Source organism: Propithecus coquereli, unplaced genomic scaffold (genome assembly GCF_000956105.1).
Source record: "Propithecus coquereli isolate 6110/MARCELLA unplaced genomic scaffold, Pcoq_1.0 Scaffold341, whole genome shotgun sequence".
NCBI classification, from domain to species: Eukaryota; Metazoa; Chordata; class Mammalia; order Primates; family Indriidae; genus Propithecus; species Propithecus coquereli.
The window spans coordinates 2,054,931-2,068,106 of NW_012149075.1; the positions used below are offsets into that span (position 1 = coordinate 2,054,931).

At 57.5% G+C, this 13,176-nt stretch overlaps 3 protein-coding genes across 7 annotated transcripts in view; 2 read left to right on the forward strand and 1 right to left on the reverse strand.

Annotated features, from left to right (window-relative positions):
* Window positions 1-1,518, forward strand: part of PITHD1 (PITH (C-terminal proteasome-interacting domain of thioredoxin-like) domain containing 1) — a 6,943-nt gene extending 5,425 nt beyond the window's left edge. The window contains exon 6 of the mRNA XM_012650906.1: window positions 574-1,518. Within this exon, the coding sequence (XP_012506360.1) occupies window positions 574-675 (102 nt within the window). The 3' untranslated portion in view covers window positions 676-1,518. The remainder of the gene's footprint in view (window positions 1-573) is intronic.
* A 2,173-nt stretch (window positions 1,519-3,691) lies between these two features.
* On the forward strand, window positions 3,692-8,090 carry LYPLA2 (lysophospholipase II). The gene is made up of 10 exons (XM_012650904.1): window positions 3,692-3,805; window positions 5,229-5,332; window positions 5,574-5,605; window positions 5,727-5,792; window positions 6,265-6,312; window positions 6,410-6,480; window positions 6,610-6,683; window positions 6,758-6,859; window positions 6,964-7,137; window positions 7,226-8,090. Exons 2-10 carry the CDS (start codon window positions 5,255-5,257, stop codon window positions 7,274-7,276), a joined length of 696 nt encoding a protein of 231 aa, XP_012506358.1. The 5' UTR covers window positions 3,692-3,805; window positions 5,229-5,254; the 3' UTR covers window positions 7,277-8,090.
* Window positions 8,091-8,149: 59 nt separating this feature from the next.
* GALE (UDP-galactose-4-epimerase) overlaps window positions 8,150-13,176 on the reverse strand; it is a 5,200-nt gene continuing 173 nt past the window's right edge. The window contains exons 1-12 of one of the 5 annotated variants that reach the window (XM_012650900.1): window positions 12,715-12,753; window positions 12,342-12,449; window positions 10,937-11,062; window positions 10,627-10,742; window positions 10,426-10,539; window positions 10,000-10,176; window positions 9,582-9,695; window positions 9,423-9,489; window positions 9,245-9,330; window positions 9,058-9,135; window positions 8,707-8,821; window positions 8,150-8,563 (exon numbers count right to left, since the gene is read on the reverse strand). In XM_012650900.1, coding sequence (XP_012506354.1) covers window positions 8,505-8,563; window positions 8,707-8,821; window positions 9,058-9,135; window positions 9,245-9,330; window positions 9,423-9,489; window positions 9,582-9,695; window positions 10,000-10,176; window positions 10,426-10,539; window positions 10,627-10,742; window positions 10,937-11,057 — 1,047 coding nt within the window. In that variant the 5' untranslated portion in view covers window positions 11,058-11,062; window positions 12,342-12,449; window positions 12,715-12,753 and the 3' untranslated portion in view covers window positions 8,150-8,504. Of the gene's footprint in view, window positions 8,564-8,706; window positions 8,822-9,057; window positions 9,136-9,244; window positions 9,331-9,422; window positions 9,490-9,581; window positions 9,696-9,999; window positions 10,177-10,425; window positions 10,540-10,626; window positions 10,743-10,936; window positions 11,063-12,341; window positions 12,450-12,705; window positions 12,764-13,176 lie in introns of those variants that run through there. The other 4 variants (XM_012650899.1, XM_012650902.1, XM_012650903.1 and 1 more) reach the window with 4 other exon arrangements.

Genomic DNA, 13,176 nt, shown 5'->3' on the forward strand with positions numbered 1-13,176 from the left:
ACACACACACACACACACACACACACACACACACACACACACACACATATATCTCTCTCCTCCTTCCCTCCCTCCCCTCTCCCTCCCCCCTCTCTCTCTCTCTCTCTCTCTCTCAAAGAGCAAGCGAGATATCAATTGGTCCCAGTCTGTTTATAATTTTTCTTGGTTTCATCACTATAAACTGTCTCATTTGACAGAGTATAGGTATTTTTAAGGGAGTTAAAATTATGTAGTTTATATTAATTCAGTTTTTCACTTTCAAATTCTTCCCTTCATTCAACATTTTTGACATTCTTTCCTGTTCTGGGCACCAGAGATAGAATGATAAGACAGGCAAGTTCCTGTTCTCATGGTACCCCCATTACAGTGGGGGAATGAATCTTTAGAGTTGCAGCGTTAATCATAGATAATGATCTTTGTGGACTTCTCAAGATAAAAAAATATCAGAAGAGGGGTGATATTAGATGATGACTTCTAGAAATGAGCCTGAATGAGGACTGCTGCAATGTGTGTAGTCTGGGAAAGGATAGTTCTTTGATGGCTAGCTGACCCAGCCTCTCGATTTTCTTGCAGTTTCGTCGACATGAGGTGACCATCTGCAATTATGAAGCATCGGCCAACCCAGCAGACCACAGGGTCCATCAGGTTTCCCCACAGACACACTTCATTTCCTAAGTGCTGGCCAAAGGCTCCCACAGAGGCGCTGTGTCAGTGAAGATGTACAACTACCTATTGGGAAGGACGAAGGGATGAGGCTCCAGAAAGAGTTGGCTGTCACCACCTCTGCCAAGCTTTGTCTTTGGGGCTTGCTGCAGAAACCTGGCCTACGGAAGATACCACACCACTGGGAGGGTTGTGTGGTACTGAGGGACAATCGTGGTTCTCCAGGGCACTGCAGAAATCAGGGCTTGGGCCGGGTGGCATCTGGCAGTTGTGGATAATGCTTGCTTTTCCAGTCGATGTGGCCCTGGGATTCCAAGTGTCTTGTTGCTTTGTGGCAGGATTTTTGTGTGACTTGTTTTTAAAAAAATGGAAACTATTTCTGGGCTGCAGGAAACTTTCTGAAGCCACAGCATCGTGTTTGTATTAGCCATCAGGAGGGTCTCCAACTAGAAACACTTGTTCCTGCTTGCTCCTTTTCCCTGTCATTGTTCAGCATTCTTGTCAAGTTGCCTAGCTTGGAGTCGTCTATCACACACAAGTGTCCCATGGTTACAGCTGGAAGGGCAGGAGTCTCTTGCTCTGATGTGTGATAGCTTGGGGAGAAGGTCTCCTTTCTCACTGCCTAGCTAAGCAATCTAGGGAGAGCGTGGGAATCCTTTCTGTGTTTGTGGGTAGCTTGGTTGGGGTAAGATTGAGACTTAGTTAAGATTCCCCTTGGAACCTTCATAATGTTTATTAGCTTCTAACTAGTTTTGTAAGCCCAATGCCAGAATTTGGAGATCTTTGAGTTCTTCTTTTCATGGCTTTTATTCACTGTGACTAATAAGCTTCCTAATAAATCCTTGCCAGACTTAACGTTTATATTTTCTTTTGAGTTCTTGATAGTATTGATGAAAATTTCATTTTACTGGGAATTGTATTGAACTTTGAAATTTTTATTATTGTTTTGGATGAGGCAGATCTTAAGAAATGCCACAATTAAATTAAGATTATGTCAGTTTCTCCTGGAAAGGCCAAGCTTTATTCTGTACAGTAGGTTAAAAACACTCCCACACCCACATATAAAAACCTATATTCCATTTCTCAAAAAGAGAAGTAATTCATGGAGTAACATTTGCGAAAATAAGGGAGGAGAGATTCTGGAGCTCATCAGAAGAGATGAAGGTGAGGAAAGTAAGTGAGCGGCACATGCTGTCTGAAGGTGGACCAAAGACTCTGGACTTAAATTTTGAAAGTTAATGCAGCAATTGAAGATAATTTAAGTATCTAAAAAGGGGGTTTGAGATGGTCAGTATCCTCTCCCTTGCAGAAAATAGGAACAGGTGATAAAGGGAATTAGTGTTGAATTCGATCCTCCTGAGAATTCCTCTGAGGGATTGGCCCACACTGTTGTTAGAAGGATATAACCACTGTTTCTGCAGCCTGTCCTGGGAAAAATCTGCCACCACCAAGGCTTGTCAGGGTTCAAAGTTTCTAAACTTTGAGCCTAAAGTCAACTAGAATGCAAACAGTTCTTGATGCACTAAGATTCCTACTCACTCAGCCACAGCCTATGTTATTTCAGTTGGATCATTTTGGAGATGTAAGAGGGGCTATGTTTTAATTTGGAGTAGGGGGGAAAATAAAGTTAGAAATCTTAGAGCAGATTTGCCTTTTTATTGATTTCACTAATTGCAACACTAATCACAGGTAGCTGGCATGACTGAGCCTCTGAATTTGAAGCTTCACTCTGAAGAGTTTGCTGAAAGTGCTGCAGAGTCTCAGGTGATTGGGATGCAGGAGGAACTGTTCATTCTTCTATAAGCAGACCCAGCAGGGATTCTCTTGGGAGTGGGGGTGGATGTATTTTACACTTTCATCCCTTTTCTCTTTTGACATCCAGTCCTGAGTCCTTGGCTTGCTGTGGCCCCCTGGGCCCAAAGTTTTCCTGCCCAGAATTCTGGTGTTTTAGGCCTGGGTGCAAAGTGCTTTGTTGCTACTAAGTTTGTTCTGTGTTCTTTCAGTTTAAAGAAATAAAACTAGTATCAGTGTACAGTGAGATGGGTTTTAAAAAAGAAAAACTAATAGGTTAAGCTGGGAGAATGAGTCCTAAGCTTGAGAGACAAATATGACTCATTTCCTGTGTGCAGATCCCCACATGTTCTCTCAGGGACTTGCTCCTTCAACTCTGCCTCCCAGCCTTTCTGTGGTCCTTAAGCCCTAGTTCCACTTTACCGGTGCAGCAAGGAGCAAAGATGACTCGATGACCAAATGAAGCCCTTTTTGTTCTTATTTGATGGAGCTCATTTGATGGTGGCATTTTGTGCACTGTCTGCATGGCATTGCTTATGGAGGGCAGTGCTAACAACCCAGCCAGTATCTGTCCAGCTATCCTGATAGGGCCTGCATATATTCTCAGGGTCCTTTTCAAAGGGATTAAGGCCTCACGCTGTGATTTTACAGTGTATAATGCATGTTCCCACGACCTCATTTGACGCTACCAGCAAAGCTGTGAAGTAGGCAGGAAAGTGGTTATTACCATTTTATAGCTCAGGAAGCCCGTCCGGAGGGGCAGCATTATGGTGTAATCTGAGGTTGCTGTGTATTTTATACTTCCCTTCCCCAAGCCTCAGTTTCCTCATCTTTAAGAAGACTGGAGGACTAGATGATCTCTAAGGTCTTTCCGGTTTAGAGTGTATGATTCCATTCACGATCCTGGAATAGGGTATGAAAACCAGCGACCGATACGCAAGGCCATAGGAAGTGTGTCCCACGGTGATGGGAAGGCGGTAAACTTTATGCCAATAATAGTATGAGGGATGCCTCTCCTTCCAGACAGCTTTCCTCCAGGAGGCGCACAGGTGGTGGTGGCAAGTGGCAGTCTAGATTCTGCAGGTGGGAGCGGGAAAGAACTCTGCGATTCTACGCAGAATGACAGGGAGTGGCCCCACCGTCTCCAACATGGCAGCTTCCATTCAGCGAAGCCCTGTTCTCACTTCCGGGTTCCGTACCGCTGGCCAGGCTACTTCCGGCAGCGCGATGGCTGGGTTCCCGGGACTCGAACGGAAGTTCCGGCGGGGGCGGCCGAGGGGGAAGAGTGTGTGTCTGTGCGGGAGAAAGAGGAGAATCGCCCGAGCGGTCTCGAGAGCCCCAGGGAGTGGAGGTACCCGGGGCCGGGGCCGGGGCCGGGGCCGGCGGCGGACGGAGGGGGTGTAGGGGGGGCCGGAGCGCCTGGAGGGTCCGGGGAGTGGGGAGGGGGAGACGCGATTGTGAAGAATGGGGGCGGGGAGTGAGGTGCGAAGGCGCTGTCCAGTCTTGGGGACTTTGGGAGTGGGGCGGGGCTGGGCACGGGAGTGCCCGGGTATGATGAGAGGGACTTTGGGGTCGGAAGTGGAATATCCCATTGTGGGGCAGGAGCTTCCCCAGGGTCAAAGGTAGAGAGCCCCTTTGTGGGCAGGTGTGAGTCCTGGGTCAGGGTAGAAAATGTCACTCTGGGGAGGGGCTGACCCTTGGTCAGAACAGAAGTTCCCATTGTGGGGAGTGGGAGACCCTGGGTCAGGGTGGAAGTTCTAAGCGTGGGGAGGGAGACACTAGGCCAAGGGGGAAGGCACCCCGCTGAGAGGTGGAAGTCTCCACAGTGGAGAAGGAAGGGAATCCCAGCTGAGCGCGGGAGGCGCATTACCCAGTGGGAAGAGGGACCCCAGGGTCAGAGGTGAAAGATCCCACTGTGGGAGGTGCCTCAGGGGCACCTGAGATAGAAGGTGGAAGCCAGTTGGGAGGGGTGGGCGCCGGTGGGAAGGGCAGGCACTTAGAGGCAGGTAGTGGAAGCTTCCGGGGAGTTTGGAGGATGCTAAGGAAGGGGAGGGGCCAGCCAGCCTGACATTCTTTTGTGTTTGGGAGTCCCAGAGTGTGGTTAAGCTGGGGGCCCATTTGGAGTCAGTGGCAGCAGCAGCAGCAGGTAGCTCCTTGGGGGAGGCGGGGTGTGGACCACCAGTTTGGAGTGGGTGGTGGACAGGAGTCGTTATGCTTCCTGGGGGCATGGGCAGCCCCCAGGGGCTGTGAGAACAGCTGAGCCAGAAACTGCTGTGCAGGTTGGATGGGGGCTGAATGGGAGGAGGGAGGTTGGAGATTTGGGGGTGTGGGGGGAGTAGGGGCTGGAAGCATATTTCCCTGTCATTTTTCTCCCCTTGGTTTCCCAGTAGCGCCAGGAGTTGGGGCGGACGGGACCCAAGGGCTCTAGAGAAGGGCTGATTGGAGAGCAGGGAGGAGGCAGGTAGCCGCTGAGGAGACAGCGGGCCGGCCACAGGGACACCCCACAGCCCCAAGCCCCCAAGCCCTGCCTCTGCCTATCTCCAGCAAGCTCAGGGACATGAGTTCTGAGCCACTAGGGTGGCTGCCTCTGCCTTTCAGCCCTGGAATGGAGGCAAACTTCCTACTCCTCTGCCCAGGGACTTCTTGCCTACTTCTCTTTGTGCCCGGGACAGAATCTGGGTGCTGTGTGGGGGCTGATGGCCTGGGAGGGCCCTTTGAGCCGGGAGTCTGTCCTCTGCCTGGCCTTGCTCTTGACCACTGCCCCCGTGGTGCAGGCCCCCGCCGTGGAGCCCTGCGGTGTATGTGTGGTAACACCATGTCTGTGCCCCTGCTCACCGATGCTGCCACTGTGTCTGGAGCTGAGCGGGAAACGGCTGCGGTAAGGATCCCCTTTTACCTGTGGCAGCCGCCAGGGCTCACTTGGTGTGGAGGGGGTGTGGGAAAATGGAGGTGGCAGTGATGAGAAGGGAGTAGCCCGAGGCCAGGAGGCTCACTTGGGGTCCATAACCTGTTTGGCTGCTACCTTAGTTCTGCCAGGTCCTTGGGCACTGGGGAGTGGTGGGCAGAAGTTCAGGACCTGGGGGAACCTCCCCATCTCCCCATTTCTCATCCTTTTCCAGGTTATTTTTTTACATGGACTTGGAGACACAGGGTGAGTGAGCCAGGAGGGCTGCTCCTTGGGGAGGGTGCCGAGCCCAGCAGGCAGGGCTGGAGAGGCTGCCGCCCTCCCTTTCTCTTCCTACATCCGTCCCTTTCTCCCCTTCCTCCTACAGGCACAGCTGGGCTGACGCCCTCTCCACCATCCGGCTCCCTCACGTCAAGTACATCTGTCCCCATGCGTGAGTGTCACCCCAGCAAGGGAGGGGCTGAGGCTGGGGATCAGCCAGGGGGTGGTCCTGCGGCCCTGGGCCTGTTCTGTCCTGTCAGCTGCATCCTGGGGCTGGGGCTCAAGGCAGCCAGAAGTGCCATTTTCAACCTCAGCTCCTGCAGCACCCCCAGGCATGGGGCCCAGCACCAGCCCCCAGCCCTGAGGTCTCCCAGAACCAGCACCTCCCTGTGCCCCTTCCCCAAGCACTCACCGGCCGCTGGGACCCCATCACTCCGAGTGTTGGGCTCTGCTTCTCCTTCCTAGCTCTGATGCCCCAACCACAGGCTCCAGCCCCACGTGGGAGGTTGCCTGGCAACACCTTAAACACAGGCCCTGCCTGCTGGGAGGGGCCCCCCCGGGGGTGGCTCTGCCCTCTCTGGGCTCTCTGCTGTGGCTTTCTCATCCCTCCTGAGCATCGTGGCCCTCTGGCTGTCCCTCCCCAGGCCCAGGATCCCTGTGACACTCAACATGAAGATGGTGATGCCCTCCTGGTGAGTTTGGGGGTGGCGGTGATGGGATTGGAGCTGAGGGAGCTGCAGGGGGCTGGCCAGGGTCTTCCAGGACCTGCCAACACCTCTGCTTCCCCAGGTTTGACCTGATGGGGCTGAGTCCAGATGCCCCAGAGGATGAGGCTGGCATCAAGAAGGCAGCAGAGAACAGTAAGGCCCCAGCCCCCCTCAGCATCCTCCCTCTCCCGCCCCGCCGGGAAAGCACTGGCAGTGCCTCTGCCAGGCTTCCTTTCTGGGCCCCTCAGCAGCTTCTCCCCACCCACTGACCCCCTCCCCCAGTCAAGGCCTTGATTGAGCACGAGATGAAGAATGGGATCCCTGCCAATCGCATCGTCCTGGGAGGCTTTTCACAGGTGAGGGGAGAGAGGGGGTGGGGCTGGGAAGGTGAGCTGTGCCCTCATGACCTCTCATTCTCTCCTTGCTCCAGGGTGGGGCATTGTCCCTCTACACAGCCCTCACCTGCCCCCACCCTCTGGCTGGCATTGTGGCATTGAGCTGTTGGCTGCCTCTGCACCGGGCCTTCCCCCAGGTGAGTGTCCCCAGAGACCCCCTGTCCTGCCCTTTGGCTTTCCTGTGGCTTAGAGATTGAGCTGCAGTACTGGCTTTGCCCTCTGGGTCCTGTCTGGCCCACAGGCAGCCAATGGCAGTGCCAAGGACCTGGCCATCCTTCAGTGCCATGGGGAGCTGGACCCCATGGTGCCTGTACGGTTTGGGGCCCTGACAGCTGAGAAGCTCCGGTCCGTTGTCACACCTGCCAGGGTCCAGTTCAAGACGTATCCGGGTGTCATGCACAGCTCCTGTCCTCAGGTCAGTGGGGGGACCACACCCACCCATGTCCTTCCTCTGTCCTCTCTCTAGCCAGGGGCCTCTCACGTTCCCCCTTTGCTCCCCACAGGAGATGGCAGCTGTGAAGGAATTTCTTGAGAAGCTGCTACCTCCTGTCTAGCCAGAGTTGCTGGCCCCCAGCACAGTCCCCCAGCTTATGGGGGACCCAGCAAGCAAGCGTGGCACCATCTTGGATCTGAGCCGGTCGAGCCCCTGTCCCCACCCTTCCTCACCCTGTCCTCTTCCCACAGGCCTCTGGGGCAGATGGCACGACCTGCCAGGCCTTCCTTCCTGGCCTCAGCCTCCTGGCCCTGTCTGCAGCAGGGGTAGGCTGCTTGCTTATCCCATTTCCCTGGCGGCAGGCGCCCCTGGCAGCAGTACTGGAGGGACTGTAGGCAGCTGGAGAAAGGGGCCCAGCCGCTGACCCACTCACTCAGGACCTCACTCACGAGCCCCGCTTTGGGCCCCCTCCTGTGACCTCAGGGTTTGGCCCATGGGGCCCTCCCAGGCCCCCACCCCAACTGATTCTGCCCAGATAATCGTGTGTGTCTCTCTGCCTCCACTCTAGCTGCTTCTCAATCATGAATGTGGCCAGGGCCCCGGGGCCCCCTTGCTGCTGTGGGCTCCCTGCCCTGGGCAGGAGTGCTGGTGAGGAGGTGGAGTCTTTCGAGGGGGCCTTCCCTCAGCTGTTCCCCCGACTTGGGGGCTGGGCCCTGCCTCCCCATTATCCTCCTCCCTGTGGGCCTGGAGCCTGCAGGGCTGGACTGAGGCTCAAGGTCTCCCCCAGCTGTCTCACCCCCACTTTGTCCCCACTTTAGGGCAGGGAGGTGGTGGGGGAGGAGTTGTGTCTCGTCTTCTGTCTCCATGTGGTTTTGGGTGTTTTTTTGTTGTATCCTGGATTCCGATAAAATTAAAGAAATTAATTGCTTCCTCAACTCTCAGGCCTGGCTGATTCTATCCGGCGGGTAGAGAGTGACCGTCTTCAAGAGTCTGCCCCAATGTAAGAAAACTTTTTTATTTTAAATACTTTGGAAAGCTTCTTCAGAGCAGTATAAATTAGTGCCTGGGAGGAGGGGGCTTTTGTGGAAGAGCCCTGACCCCTCACACTCGCTCTTGGTGGTCCCGATGAGTTCCCAGACCCTGTGGAAGGTGGGAGTTAGAGACCCCTGACTCCTGGTCAGTGGAGCCCTTGGCCTCATGCCTGGTGGGCTGCGTGGGCCCAGCCGGGGTTTGAGGTAGGGGAGGCCTTGACTTGGCCCCAGAGGCTCTGGGCCTTGGGTCCTGCCGGAGGCTGGAGAGCAAGCAGCTGCTTCTCTTTTCCTTTTCTGGTCCATGGTTGGGGCGAGTCCTCAGGCCTGCATGCCAAAGCCTGAAGGATTCTGCTTCTGCCAGCGCCATAGATCTTCACCTGTGACAGAGCAAGGTGTGCGGTCAGGTCCACACTGGAATGCAGGGCCTCCCCCGGACCTCTCAGGCATCCCTGGGTGGGCATGCCCAGATCTGATCAGCCTCTCCCTAGCCCCTCTCTCCCAGGGGTCAGGCGGCACTCACACATCCTGTCCAGCCCTAAGGCTGCTGTCCAGCCCAGCTCCTCGCGGGCCAGACTGGGGTTGGCGTAACAGGCAGCCACATCACCTTCCCGCCGTGCCACCACCTTGTATGGGATCTGCAAGAGATGGTTATGTGGCTCAGCTGAGCCGGCCCTGAGCCCCACCTGCCCAGCTGCCAGCCAGGTCAAGAAGCAGAAGTGCAGAGCAGTGTCTTGCTCACGGGCACCTGGCACTGGGGTGCTAGCTGGGCCGAGGAGACTGGGCAATGCTGGGGAGCCCACTGGGCAGGTGAGGGGGAAGGGCCAAAGCTCTACTGCTGCTGAGCGTCGGGTGGGGTGCGTGGCCGGCCTACCTTCTTCCCAGAGGCCTTCTCCATGGCTCGGACCATCTGCAGCACTGAATAGCCTGTGCCAGTGCCCAGGTTGTAGATCTGCCCAGGAGAAAACAGGCTTTGTGGAAGGGGCTAGACGAACCAGCTCTCTGGCCTGGTCTGCCGGATGCAGCCCCTCCCCACCCTCGCTTCTCCCTTCTGTGCCTACCCGGCAGCCACACTGCTCCTTCAGCTTCCTCAAAGCTGCGATGTGGCCTTTGGCCAGATCCACCACGTGGATGTAATCTCGGACGCCTGCGGGGGAGGGTGGGGTTGGGTGGGAAGTTGGCTGCACCTCAGTCTCCCTCCTGGCTCCCACTCCTGGGTCCTCCTGGGACTAGGCTCACCTGTGCCATCCTCCGTGTCATAGTCGTTGCCAAAGACATTCAGGGCCTCCCGCCGCCCGATCGCCACCTAGAGGTGGAGGTCAGGTCAGCTCCTCCCAGGTCCCCAACACCAGCTGTAACCCTAGGGCCACTGGCTCTGCCCCTACCCTTCTCTCTTACCTGGGAGACATAAGGCATGAGGTTGTTGGGGATGCCCTGGGGGTCCTCACCGATGCAGCCAGAGGCATGGGCACCCGTGGGGTTGAAATAGCGCAGCAGCACGGCGTTCCAGGCCTGTGGGACACAGGTCAGACGGTGGGGGGCAGGGATGCAGGCAGTGTGTCCCAGCTGAATGCAGAGCCCTCTACCTCCCCGCCATGCCTGTCCTCTCGCTCTAGAAAGAGAGAAGGGGCTGGGGCCCTCGCTGCCAGTGCTGTGACCTTGGGCGAGTCACTGCCACTTCCTGAAGCTTAGCTTCCTCCCTGGAGGGGGTGCTCAGAATCCCCTCCTTAGGCTCATGGGGGTGGCAGGGAGGGCTGTGAGGAGTCAGTCGACCAGTCAACGAGCAGAGTGGGGGCTGGGTCAAGGGGGCGCTCACCTTGTCTGCCTGGCACAGGTCCCGGATCATTTCCTCAATGAAGAACTTGGACTTGCCGTAAGGGTTGGTACAGCCACCCGTGGGGTGGGCCTCATCCAGGGGCAGGTACTGGGGGTTCCCGTACACAGTGGCGGAGCTGCTGAACACCAGGTTCTTCACCCCACAGGCTCTCATGGTCTGGCCGTGGAGGGGAGGCGTCAGTGGCCTCTGCCTCACATGTTCCCACCTGTCACACCCTGTTACTCTTCCATAGGGGGGTGGGGCTGAGCTGATGCGCACCCTCCTTTACACATGGGGAAACTGAGGCTGGGAGGTAGAGCCGTGTGTCCAAGATGACACAGCTTGGGCGCTGTTTCACACCGCCTGCCAGACTGGGGCCAGCTAGGCACCTTCCCAGTGTCTGCGTCCCTGCCCCATGCCTCTCACCTCCAGAAGCTGGATGGTCCCTGTCAGGTTAACTCTGTAATAATCCAGAGGCTTTTGCACCGACTCGCCCACGGCCTTGAGCCCCGCAAAGTGGATGACCGCCATAAAGCTGTGCTGCAGGGACAGAGCCGGGGTCAGAGGTTGCTTTACTGGCCCTAGCCCTCGGCAGTGCCCCTGCCTCTCTGCCTGCCAGGCACCCACCTCTCTGAAGAGACGCTGTAGGGCTGCCTGGTCCAAGATGTCCATCTCCTCAAACTCCACAGAACGGCCTGTCAGCTCCTGTACCCGCCGCAGGCTCTCAGGCATAGAGCCCCCTCCTGGTGGTGCACATGGAGGCCACCAAAGTCAGGAGATGGGGCGCTGGGTCCCCAGGGACTAGACACACACACACACACACACACACACACACACACACACCCCCAACGCAAGCACCCTCGGTGGTGGAGGTGGAACCCAGGGTGCTCCCTCTGCCGCCCCCTCCAGAAGCCCCAGCCCCACTGTCACTGCTCACCACGGAAGGCGTTGTGGAAGTTGTCGATGACTACAGGTGCATAGCCAGCCTCCAGCAGCTCGAGCACCGTGTGGCTGCCGATGTAGCCAGCCCCGCCTGTTACCAGCACCTTCTCTGCCATGGCACCTGTGCCCAGGACACAGATTCTCAGAGGTAGCTGAGGCTGCCTGCTCAGGGTCCCTTTCCCTTCCAGAATCTGGCCCCCTGAGCTCACCTTGGAGGTGGCAGTGTGCCCTAGGTAACAAGTAGCTCTGAGGTTAGCACTGGGTCAAGTCTGGGTACCATCACTTTCTGGCCTTAGGCTTCCAACATCACTTACCCCCTCTTGGTCTGAGTTCCCATCCCTAAAATGGAGCTAATAATTGTACAAACGTCACGTGGTGGTGTGAGGGTTAAATGAAGTGACTTTAAGGACTGCCGCATGTACAGGTGGGGAGACTGAGGCACAGGCAACATATTTTCTAGTTCCTATTGACCCAGAGTTGGGAAGGTGGAATCTGAGGATCCACACTCCCTTCCCCAAGGTGACTGGGGATGGGAGAGTCCTGGGTGGAAGGAAATACGGCCGCAGGATTGGGACTCCAGGGCCCCAGAAGGAGATTTGTGGGCTCAGACTTAGGCCTCCCGAGCACCTCCACCACCACTAGCTCCTGCCCTCAGTGACTAACACCTCCTGCTCTAGGCAGCCCCCCACTTCCCTCAAGGGTCAGCTGGGAGGAAGCAGGAAATATCCAGATAGCCCCAAGGGTGGGGTCCTTTGCCAGGCGGTCAAGCCCAGCTCCGGGCTGCAGCACCACAGTCCTGAAGTGGGCCCCCCCATCCCGCCCCGGGCTGAGCCTCTGCCCATGCCCGGACCAGCTGGCCACTCCTGGCCACTCCTGGCTCAGAGCTAGGGATCCCACCCAACTTTATGCCGCCCTGGTCGGCCAGTGTAGACGTGGACTTGGCCAGGTGTGCATGTCCGCCCTAAACAACTCTGCAGGCAGAGGGGGCGGGGCGGACGCCCCAGACACTGAAGCCTTTCATTCCCAGAGACCTGGCCCGCTGCCGCTTCCTCCAGGCTGCCTCCATCCCCTCTGGGCTCCTCCAGCTCCAACCCACTCGACTGAGCGCCCGTTGCGTGCCAGGCTCTGTACCGGGCACCTCTGCTTTATTTTCCTGATTCCCCAGCATTTCGAGGCAGGTGTTATTACTGGCACTTTACAGAGAAAGATACTAGGGTCCGAGGTGAAGCATTTGCTTGCGGGCACACAGCTAGTGATAGCCGAGCGGAATCCGGACCTCCCGCCTGGCAGCCCGGCCCGTCTCCGGGCACTTCGCCCTTCCCCCCACCGCTCCCTGCTGGACTCTGCCCCGACACCGCCCCCACCCCGGCTGGCCCGCAGAGCCCGCGCACTGTGCGGACCCGGGAAAGTGGTCGCGGAGAGGCCGTGGGGTCAGGCAAGCTGCTGTGAGACCCGCTTCGCTCCGGACCCGTGGAGTGACCTTGCTCAGCTTCCTCAGTTTCCCCTGTCTGTGGATAGAGGGGAGGGCGGCTTGGCCTTGGGCTGCGCTTTGGGCCGTCGGGCCGAAGGGCGCCAAGCGAGGAGTCCCCAGGCCGGGAATGAATGAACCCGGGCGGCCCCAGCCTCGGCAGCGGGGAACTGAGGAGAGGGGGCGGGCCCGCCCTGGCGGGATTCTGCCCGCAGGACAGCCGGGCCCTCCTTAAACTCCCTCGCTCCCCACGGACCACCCGGCTCCTCCCGCGCCCACCCGGCCATTCGTCCCACCTCCCGAACCTGCTCAGGCTCCCGCGCCCCGCGCTGGCTCCAGCGGCGCCGCCTCCCGCCCCCCGAACGGTGGTCCCTTTAAGAGCAGACGGCCCAACCTGATCCCGCCCCCTCCCCGCCCCCAAGGAAACGTGTCACTTGGGTGGCGGCCACTACGGTGACGCCGGGAGGACAAAAGGCCTGTGCAGGGTTGATGCCATAGCGCGGAGCTCTCCCACGGAGGGCGGAAGTGGGCGGTGCCACCCCTGAGGGGGCGGGCAGCCGAGGAAAGCCGCGGGCCCCGCCCACGTGCCGGGAGCTGGGCACAGAGGGCCCCAGTTCTAACCCGCAGGTTTTCAAACTTTCCGGTGTCTGCCAATCCCGTAATTCAAACTCTTGCATGAAATATCCGACTCCGGGCCGGGCGCGGTGGCCCACGCCTGTAATCCTAGCACTCTGGGAGGCTCAGGTGGGAGGATCGCTTGAGCTCGA

What these genes read in the sequence shown, in the direction of transcription:
- LYPLA2 (XM_012650904.1), top strand. Translation starts at nt 5,255, where the DNA reads ATGTGTGGTAACACCATGTCTGTGCCCCTGCTCACCGATGCTGCCACT. An exon ending in CATGGACTTGGAGACACAGG is followed by an intron (nt 5,606 to 5,726) that starts GTGAGTGAGCCA and finishes TTCCTCCTACAG; the next exon opens with GCACAGCTGGGCTGACGCCC. An exon ending in CAAGAAGGCAGCAGAGAACA is followed by an intron (nt 6,481 to 6,609) that starts GTAAGGCCCCAG and finishes CCCCTCCCCCAG; the next exon opens with TCAAGGCCTTGATTGAGCAC.